Raw genomic sequence first — 10,142 nt, 5'->3', positions numbered from 1 at the left:
AAGCTTTTGACTTAAATGCTTTCTGTGTGTGTAAACACACAAAGCTCAGTTAATATGTTTGTGGGTAAAAATAAGCAGCGATCGTTGATTACTTTCTGTGTTCTTCTGAAGTACTAATAGTAGCTCCTATTATTTTAAAAGCTTGTGTTGCTTTCACCAGTTTACCGCCCCTAAAGGGCTTCCTTACTGCAGGCAAATGAACAGTAGAATTTGTTTACTTCTAAGAGATACGAGAATAATCCCACTTGAGGAATAGCTAATAAAAAATTTCTAGTTAGCTGTGTGACTTTGAGCAGGGATATTAAACCAGGTAAGTGTTCTGTTACTGTGTTAAAAGCTGCTTTCATCCTCAGTTGGTCTGGTTTATGTATTATGTTTTGCGACTTTGGACAGATTGCAAGCAGTTCCACTTCTCAGTAGGGTTTATGCGCACATAGGCATGACATGGGGTGTTTTTTTTCAGGTTTTACTAGAAAGATTTATCTTTCCCTCCTATCTGCCATTTCCTTTTTGTAGAGTGAATCTCTGGTGGTTTGTGATGTTGCTGAAGACCTGGTGGAGAAACTGAGAAAATTCCGGTTTCGTAAAGAAACCAACAATGCTGCCATTATAAGTAAGTTAAAAACACGTCTGACAAAAATTGCAAGGTCTTGCAGAAAATCCTACCTCCTCTTTTTCTTCCCATGTAATGATAAATGTGAGCCAAGAGGCTGTTTCTTGTATGAACTTCAGTGCTTCCAATTCTGCCTGTATTTTTTAGCAGTAGAACAACGCTGTTCCTAAGATACAAGACCGCATCTACTCTTAGTAGAGTATTTGCACTTGATTGCAGCTCAGTCTGCCACTGTTTGTAAAATGGTAGTAGAAAATGTCAAGGCACAGGCATTCTGAGTTTGCAAATTTCGTAGCTTCTAAGTAGAGGAATTTGAAATTTGAGAAGAGTGCATTGGCATTGGAGAGCACTTAGACTGTGCACTTCTCTTGAGTTCAGTGATTTTGAGAAGTCATGGGATGAACTGAAGAAGCAGTATGGAAGCACGAGGTGTATACTCATGGGGGAATGTTAAAAAGCTTCATGCAGACATTGTATAAACCATTTGGAAAAAACCATTCATCTATGTTTCGTTTTGATTTATAGTGAAAATCGACAAGGATAAGCAGTTGGTGGTACTGGATGAGGAGCATGAGGTTTGTTAAATGAATTGTAAATAAGAGTATCTTCAGCCTGCAATGTATTGTTGTCTCTAAGGTACTGCCTTAGTTTCAAATTGTTATCAAACTCTTCATCTTATTTGGGTCATGAGCTTGTTTAAATGCATGGTCACTCTGCATGTAAAGCCCAGCACTATTAATAGTGAAACTATGCAGAATAAATTGAGTTGACTAATTCATTGCACAAGGGAGTTGTTTTAAAGCTGTTGTGATATAACTATGTAAAAAGCATCTTTGGCACCTGCTGGCTTTTTGAAGAGATCTGTGTTGCGTTTCCACGTAGATCTGCATATATGACTTTGGGCTGCTCTGCCATCAATTAAAAACTGGGATTGCTAATCCTCTGCAGACTCTAAATTTGATAGGTGGCATAATAAGGTCAGCCCAGCATGTAGTGTTTCTTAATGGTACATAGGGCAAAATTAAATCCTTCCCAGGGATTTGAGCATTAACCATAGCTCTTATTCCCTAGAATGTGGAAGTTAATGTAATATTTTAGTAGAACGGGGACTCTTTTTTTTGCTTGCTCGAGGAGGAAGGACTGAGTTTTTCAAAAGTGTCATTTATGTAGCTGACTTTAACAGCTATTTTTTGGTGTGTAATTGCTTACTTCTGTTTAGTGATAGAGTTGGAAACGCATCGTAGCTGCCAGCATATCCGACTAAAGCCAAAAATGTTTCCTAAACTCATTATGCCTAAAATAGGGATGATTATTCACACTAACATTAATTCTATGTTTAGTCACAGGAATCTATTAGCACACAAGTTTTCCTAAACTGCTCTAGTAGTTTTAGTGAGAGACGATTGCCAGTCCAACTATAGATGTACATCTAACTCACAGCTGTTTCACTGTTCCATTATTCTGCTGTAGCCTTCAGGGTGTACCTTCAAGTGCAAGATCATTTGTTCAAATGTTGCTTGTGTTTAATGTTACCAGGGTATTTCTCCTGATGAGCTAAAAGATGAGCTGCCCGAGAGACAACCTCGATATCCTTCTTGTGCTTCTGACATTTGGTCTTACTCACTCCTGGAAGCTGTTCAAAGTGTTCGAAGTTGGACTTCACCTTTTTAGGCCAATACTTGCCTGTCGTGCGACTTTACTGATACTTTACTTGTGAGAGAGCCTAGGGATCAGTTCTCATGACGTGCTGAACACTTGTCCCACTTGTTGAAAGACTGACTGACACTTTTAAACCCTTCCCAAGAATTTATTTTCCTTTAGACTACTAGTGTTTGGGGAAGTAAAGCAAAGCCATGCTGCTCTTAATGTAAAGAAGTGAGTTAAATGTACCGATTTTGTATGTGTCTACTTCTAAATACAGAAAGTGCCTCTGTAACCTAAGATCGGTTTTGGTACTTTCTCAGCATGTGGCTCTTGCTGTTTTGCTGCAGGTACTGATTCTGGGAGTGCTGTAGGCATGTGATCTAGGGAAGAATCCCTGTATTAAAGAATAATTTTTTTAAGTAGATGAAGTAACAAGGGCACTTAATTTATAAGTGAAGAAAATACCTGCCTCTGTTATCCTCAAAATCTGACTGGCACTATTCCACGTGCCCTTCTGAATCTTTCATTTTGTGACTGTAGCGTAGTAGGAGGCTGTAAAGCAGGAATCCCAGCTAAAACTTGAGTTCTGGTTCAGCAAAACACCTGAAACAATGAAGTGCTTAGTCCACAAAGAAAGAATTTGGCTTTTGTTAAGCCAGAAGCACATTGGTGGGTGTGGGAAGTCTTTTTACAAAGCTGGGAGAGGAATATTTGCCATGAAAGAGTGATTTTTAGCTCTGGTGTGAAACAGTACACCCAGTTATGGTAGAGGTTGGTAAAGACAGGCAGGGTCAGTTCTGAAAGTCAAATATGGAAGTGAAAACAGGAGAACAGCAAGACTACTTACCAAATTCAAAGCATTTTCTAGAATGCAAGACTTATTTGTGCCTCCATCAAGCTCTGATAACTGAGGATTATATCCTAATAAGAATAATTGATTTATTAGTTTCTTTAACCTCAGAAAAAACATTTATTGTGTATAGTTACAAGTATCAGCATGATGATGGAAGAGTTTCTTATCCATTGTGCTTTATCTTCTCCAGTCCAGTTGGTGAGTGAACATTGTGAACGGTAGCTACCATATGCTGAAAATATGGGAATGTTCTTTGCAATGGAAGATAAAATGAGTGCTTAATGTTGCAATGGTGGTTCACATGCTTAAGGCTAGATTTGTTCACGCCTCTACTGGGAACAAGGCGCTGTAAAACCGGGGCATTATTTGGAAACCTTTGGCAGAGGGGAATTTCTGGTGTATTAGCTCCAGCCTCGCCATCAGCTCATGAGAAGCACAAACACTTCCCATCTGCCCAGATCTCCTGAGCTGTTGGAGGCTTTCACTGCCTTTGGGGTTCACATCTGGGGCACTTGAGATATATGATAGCAGACACCCTCTTCCGTCTCTGGAGGCTGAACACGAGTGTTAGTTTCCTGCATAGCTGGTCAGATGTGTGTTTCTCAGCGTGCCTGCCCACTGTGGTGTCAGGGCTGTGCTCAGCCTCCTGTACAGGAAAGGAGCCTGGACCACTTGGCATCTATTCATGTAGATTTAATCTAATGTGTTTCCTGTCACCCTCTCCTCAAATCTTGGTGAATCCTCAGAATATGACCTGACAAGGCTCGGGAAATGAGTGAGGAGATGGCTGGAAGATATCAGCTCTGTTCCTGAGGGCTTCTGTTCGTCTCTGTCCATCTTGCTCTTTAGATGTTAGTGACTGGGTGAGCAGTTCCTCTCCTCAGAAGGGCCTGGAAACCCACATCTACCTGTGGAAGGAGCAGGACTCTTTAAAAGGGTTTGGATGGGGTTTGAGGGAGGGGTTTCCCAGGGGGCCTGTATGCAATGAGCAGTAACAGAGGATGCCTCCAAACAGTGCTCAAGGTCTAAAGGGGTGTCACAAGTATGAGTGAAGAGGAGAAGATAACCCAGATCTGGGCAGGTGAAAGTGCTGGGTGAACAGACTGTGCTCAAGGGGAAAGAGACTGTAATCTTAGGTTGTCCCTAGTTTATAGAGAGCAGTAGCTTCCTATGTTTGTGTCACAGCAACTCTCAACATAAACGTATCTGCACAGGGAGCTGTGTAATGTTAATAGAAGCCAAATAACCTGTGACTTGATTTGGGCTTGCAGAGCTGAATTGCACCTGTGGTTTCCATTCACGTTGTGAATTGTAACAGGGTAGCTTGCTGGTATTACTGGATTATCCTTGTTAACCTCTACAAGAAGATAAACTGATTGCATTGTTTCACTCTTTGTTACTTAGAACTAGAACAAGTAGATAGGTAGAGTTTAGCCAACAGTGAGCATATTCTCAGGTAACTACAGAAAGAATCTTTGCAAGAATGTTCTGGGTGTCACTTCTCTTCTGAAGGATAGGTATTTGGGGAGTTAGAACAGCAGTAAGAAACTTTCAGGGAGACCTTGAAATAGCAAAGCCGGTAGGCATGTAGTACTTCATAGGAAAGAAGAGCTTAGGCAATGTCATTTATGGGTGGCAGATTTTTTTTTTTTAAAAAAAAAGTATTTTCTTCTTGAGGTTTTCTATTTTAAAAAAATCTGCAAATGTAAGTTAGGGGTTAGGCTGATACAGGAGTCAGAAACAGTGAACCATCAGTTGGGGTTCTACATAGCAGTTTAATTCAACTGTGACTAAGTTACTCTGTGTTCAGGGGTGTAGGGGAGAGTAATTCTGAGCTACCAGTTCAGCTGGGATATTTGGGGAGAGATTAGGAGAAAGAACAACAAATTCAGACTGACTTGGTTTGTTCTCAGTTTGTCTCCAGCTCAAAGGCATATGCTGTAAAATCTGTGTAACTAGGAAAACCATGGGCATCTTTCAAAAATAGCAAGAGGGCAAAGAATTGAATGTAGTGTGATCAGCACACTACAGTAGTGGCAGGAGGTACTGCTTCCTTGGCTGTTGCGATTCAGGTTTGACTGCTGCGCTATTTGCTGTTAGCTCTAAGCAGGAGTGCTTGTCGAGACCCCAATTCAACCTGCACGACTGTTACCTCTGGAAATGCTTTTGAAGTACTAGATATGAAAGTAAGAGCAAGGATGATAGTGTATATAAAGAAATAGGTTATTTGTCTGAATGGAAACATCAGCTTTCAGTTTGGATTCTTTAAAAAAATTTTAAAAAAAATCTTATTTTGAAGTGTTGCAGTCAACTAAATGAAACCTCTTTTTTTTCCCACACAACTACAGGATGTAAGCCTGAACAGCAGATGATGTATGCTGGAAGCAAGAATAAGCTCGTACAGACAGCTGAACTCACTAAGGTATAATCGACTAGTTGAAATAACTGTCTCCCCCTTAAATGCAGGTTATAGAAGCTGTTTTGTGTCTTGCTTGAACCTATCGCAAGAAGGGTGTTATGAGACTTTGTAATTACAGTGAACAGATTCTGGTTTAGGAATACGGAAAAGAGGAGTGTATATGTGTGTATTTATGAAGTTCTAGAATAATAGAAAAATAGAAAAAAACAGAAAAAATATCCACTGGTAGGGTGGACATCTTTACGCTGAGGAATGAATTTCTTGATGGAAAGAATAAAGTGAAGTCTTAGTATGGTGTGGTGCAGACTAGTTTTGCTGTGTGGTTTATGGGGTTGTGTGTATATAGAATAAGTAACATGTGTGACAAGTGCTGAGCAATTCTAAATCTTCCTGTGTTTGTTTTCTCCAGTACTGAGACTGGAAGAACTGACTGCTTTCATTAGGCCTAGGGATATATGTATTAAAGCCCCCAGTGGTCATTTTGCAGGTCTTTGAAATCTTGGCTTAATTGGCACCTAGACTTGCTAAAGTTTTAATTTCAACCAGTAAAGCTAAACAGACTCGGTGGTCACTTCAGGTTTTTCATACAATGTGAAATGTCTTCACCTTTGCCCAACAGCACAATTCCCTTTTGGTCTTCCTTATCCTGAATACTTTAACATCCTGGTAAAAATGTATGTTGGGCCAGTAAGAGAACTGCGAATTTCCACTTTTAAAACAGAGAGGTCTTTTCTTATATTAGATGTGAAGTTGACAGGAGTAAACAAGACGGAAGCAGAAGATCAGATGGTGGAAGCAGTCAGTACCACACCGAGAAATCTTTTCTGTAGGGCTATTAGAACTGCATCTTAGGCCGAGAGCTCTAGCATCTGTGTCAGAAAAGCATTCCCTGAGGAGGAAGGCAGTTTCCAATGAGTGAGAAGGAAGAGCAGATGAGAAGAAGGTGAAAGCCCGGGGACTGGCTGCACTTCAGTTACTGCCATGTGTTAAGTGGGAGAAATTCTGTCTGAAAGGCTTTAGAGTGGAAGCCTGGGTGTGGATGTAGAGGTCCATCATCATCTTTGTTCTGAAGCTGGAGAAGTTAGCCTGTCTCCAGTTCAGGTTGCTTACTTACTCTTCAGATGTGCTTTATTCTTGCCACTCAGAGCTGTGTTTCATTTTAGCTCATGCTGCGACTTCCTCCTGGTGTGATTTCTATGCATGACTCAGCCCTGTTTTTTTCAGTGGCTTGGGTATTAGCTTGGCTTCTGTTAACTTGATCTAACTATTTTTTGTGGGTTTCCCCTATCTTTTACTTTAAAAAAAATAAATAAATCAGTATTAGTCGGTAGTAGTGGATCACTGTCTAAATATAAGAAGCAGTGTCCAAAGCCCACTCCAGCAGAGATTGGAATTGAGGAAGAAAAGATAAAAAACTTGAATTGGTTCCTCAAGAAGATTAAAATGGTGAAATGGCTGAGAACAGGACTAATTAAGAAGTTCCTTCCAAACAGCTGCTTCACTGAGAAGCTTGTTTTGTGAGTCCTACAAAATCCTATTGGTTCTGTGGGCCCGAGCTGCTTCTTGCAGCTCTGAACTCCATACGGTTGGAAAGGCAGATTTAGTGCTGACATAGCTTTATTTTAGGTCTCTTCAGAAGAGTAACAGCAATCTCCAGTTAAAACATTTTTCTTGTTTTCATTGCCTGAAAGAGCACTTTTGAAGGCCTATGGATTTGTAAAATTTTCTTACTTGACTGTTCTGAAGATGATCCACTAGTGGGCATCTCAAAGTCTCCAGTTAGCGATACAGAATTATCTGAGCCTCTCTCGAAGGGTATTAAAAAAAACCCCCAAACCCAAGAAGTTATTTACCCATGTGAAATATAAAGACAATATTGGTGTATTTGGTCTTGTTTTCTGCTTTAAGACTATGTTAAAGGCTTGTTTAAGACTTCTGCAAAACTTGTGTTGGTGGGTTTGGGGTTTTAGTTTTGGGTTTTTTGGTGTTTGTTTTTTTTCAAGTTTGCTGTTTTGAGTTATCCTGGACTTGTTTCTTACAGATTAAACAGTATGTTACTGGGTACTGTGGATTTATTTCAGCTGAGAGAAGGAATAACTGTGTCTTGGGCTGAGCAAAATTCTTGAACTTTGGGCTTAATTCAGACCAGAGGTTAAATTCACTTGTGTTCTTCAAACAGACAATCTTCTTGTTGAGATAACACATAGGCGATGCTGCTATTCCAGAGTAATGTTAAAATGTCCTACATGTGCTGTTCTCCATATTCTTAAAGGAAAAGAATGAAATCTAGAAATAGGAATTATGGGATTCTTGAGCTAGTTAGTAATATTCCTTGCCACTTAAGTCTTGTGTATTTCCCACCAATGTTACTTTAGAATATTAAGAAAGCACGTGAAAAGTCTGACTTGGTTATGGGTGTGTTATGGCTTGAGCAACTTGTGTGGAAAGGTGTTGTTTGCTTATCCTTTTCAAGTTCCATCACCTCAAGAATTTATGCAATTTTGTTTAGGTATTTGAAATCAGAAATACAGAAGATCTAACTGAAGAATGGCTGCGTGAGAAACTGGGCTTCTTCCATTAAGAAAACCTCTGTAATAAGTATTTATGTACCATCCTGATAATACTGGAACCCGACATGAATACTTACATCTAAAAAATGCACTGTATTTACAGCTGTCTCCTGCAGTATCTCTCTTGTGCAGAGTTTGTGCAAAGAATAGCAGGTCTGTCTCCTTGAAGTAACAAATCTTTGCAGGTGTTTCCTTATTTGTACCTGTTAAAAGGGAATACTCCTCTGCAGGGACTCCTTTTGCACTCTTGTGACTAATACTTCTATAACTAAAATAGTTCAGTTCTGGATTTATAACCATCTATAAGCATAATTTGGAAGCTGACGCTAACCTTTTCTGAGCTACAAATGCATCCTTATGACATGCTAGCCATTTATATGCAGAGATTGTATCCCGTCTCTTACTCTTCAGACTTTTTGACTTAATGTCTTCTCAATTTTGGAAACTACTCCCTGGAAGTTATTTAGTGTTAAAAAGACAAAATCCTTGTACAGCAAACCCGTTTATCTTTCCATCGAGTCTGTGTGAACTTTCTCCAATTCTTGGAGCTGATTTTTGTCATTCCAGTAATTCCTCAGTTGACTGAGTCAATCTTACTAAATTTCAGGGCCAAGCTTTGTCTGTCCAGTTCTCATGGTAACATAGTCTTATAGGAACTAGGTGATAACTAAGGGCTCAATTACAACTCTGGCTACTCTCGTACCAGATGTCTTGCAGATGTAACTTACTACACTGTTAAAAAAAGTTTACCTCTTTGCTCATTTCCTGGTATATGAACACCTGTTAATACTGTGTGCCTTTAATTTGTTAGCTTTAAAAATGACTTGAGAATTTTACACTGCCACTTATTACAAATTTGGTAAAAACTTTGTTAAAGGATCCAAGTAACATTTTTTCCTAGTGCCTAGAGTTGCAGCTGACATCTGTTTAAAGAAAACAAAAAGCTAACCTCATTTTCTCTGAATTTCCAGTCATCTACTCCGTTTGTAGGAGTCAGGAGGTTAATGCTTTTCATGGTAACGAATGATTTATGTATCTTTTGTTATAAAAGTTGGCCACACATAGCTTTTGAGTACTTTAATTACAATCTCTAACTTTCTTAACTGCTTATTGGTCAAAATTACATTCCAGATAAAGCTTTTGCAGAAGTGATAATTTGATTTTCATTACGGTTCATCTCTTGGAAACAGCAAATATTCTAATGTGAAAATAGTATTTAACTTTTATAAATGACCAGTCTTTTTACAGGTCTGTTTTATATTGAGTAGAGTAGTTGTCTGATACGGGCCGTGTTCAGCCCGTGCAGTGGCAAAAGGAGTGCTCATGTGACGGTGTCTCACTCTCTTGGTCGTGAGTGTTTGTTGTGCTGCTGAATAAGTATCTGCGTAAGAGCAGCTTCCTGTTGATAATGTACTTTAAAATACAGCTGCCCTATCAAATCTGTTCGGCGAGAAGGAATGCAGTGTTAAATTTGGAGGCCAGTATTTCATGCTGTGAAGCCTTTGCTAGGAGAAAGTTTCTTTTCTGTTTGTAAACGTACGTTATGTTAGTGTTGAAACACTAATTCCTCTAAGATCACAAGGAATTCCTTTGCAGAGGCCCTCAGTGTTGGTAAATCTCTTCTTCGTTTGATGTTACTGCTCATTTATTTGTACACAAATCTGACTTGAGAGAAGCTTTTCAAAACACGTTTTAGAATGATCCAATTAAATTGATCTTTCGATGCGGGAAAGAAATGCTTGTAATTGAAATTAAATTCCTGTGTTAACGTAGCGAACCGGAAAACCAATTTCATTTCCCTGGATTAAAAAACATGTTGACTATGAAACTGTTGCGTGATCATTCTGTACTACAGATCAATAAAATCAATGTCTTTTGTGACAAACGCCATATAAATAAGACTTTGGCTTAAAGAATAGCGTCATTCTAAGCATGCGTCTTGAAACGGCGAGGATCTTGCTTTGTTGGCATTGTGCTGAAGGTAAGGCATGTCAAAGTACAGCCTGGGTGAGAGGGGAGCTGCCACTTGTAACGGCTTGATTT

General features: G+C 39.4%; 1 protein-coding gene across 1 annotated transcript; it reads left to right on the top strand.

Moving 5' to 3' along the window:
- The first annotated feature begins 521 nt into the window (after positions 1–521).
- LOC104274377 (glia maturation factor beta) lies at positions 522–9,820 on the top strand. Its single transcript, XM_009869991.1, has 6 exons — positions 522–613; positions 1,139–1,188; positions 2,150–2,199; positions 3,226–3,308; positions 5,459–5,532; positions 8,039–9,820. Coding segments are annotated over exons 1-6 (330 nt in total). The 5' UTR covers positions 522–612; the 3' UTR covers positions 8,111–9,820.
- Positions 9,821–10,142: the final 322 nt, after the last annotated feature.

Source organism: Apaloderma vittatum, unplaced genomic scaffold (assembly GCF_000703405.1).
Source record: "Apaloderma vittatum isolate BGI_N311 unplaced genomic scaffold, ASM70340v1 scaffold11595, whole genome shotgun sequence".
In the NCBI taxonomy this organism is placed as follows: Eukaryota; Metazoa; Chordata; class Aves; order Trogoniformes; family Trogonidae; genus Apaloderma; species Apaloderma vittatum.
This window is presented reverse-complemented; position numbering and strand designations above follow the sequence as displayed.

What these genes read in the sequence shown, in the direction of transcription:
- LOC104274377 (XM_009869991.1), top strand. An exon ending in TATCTTCTCCAGTCCAGTTG is followed by an intron (nt 3,309 to 5,458) that starts GTGAGTGAACAT and finishes ACACAACTACAG; the next exon opens with GATGTAAGCCTGAACAGCAG. An exon ending in AGACAGCTGAACTCACTAAG is followed by an intron (nt 5,533 to 8,038) that starts GTATAATCGACT and finishes AATTTTGTTTAG; the next exon opens with GTATTTGAAATCAGAAATAC.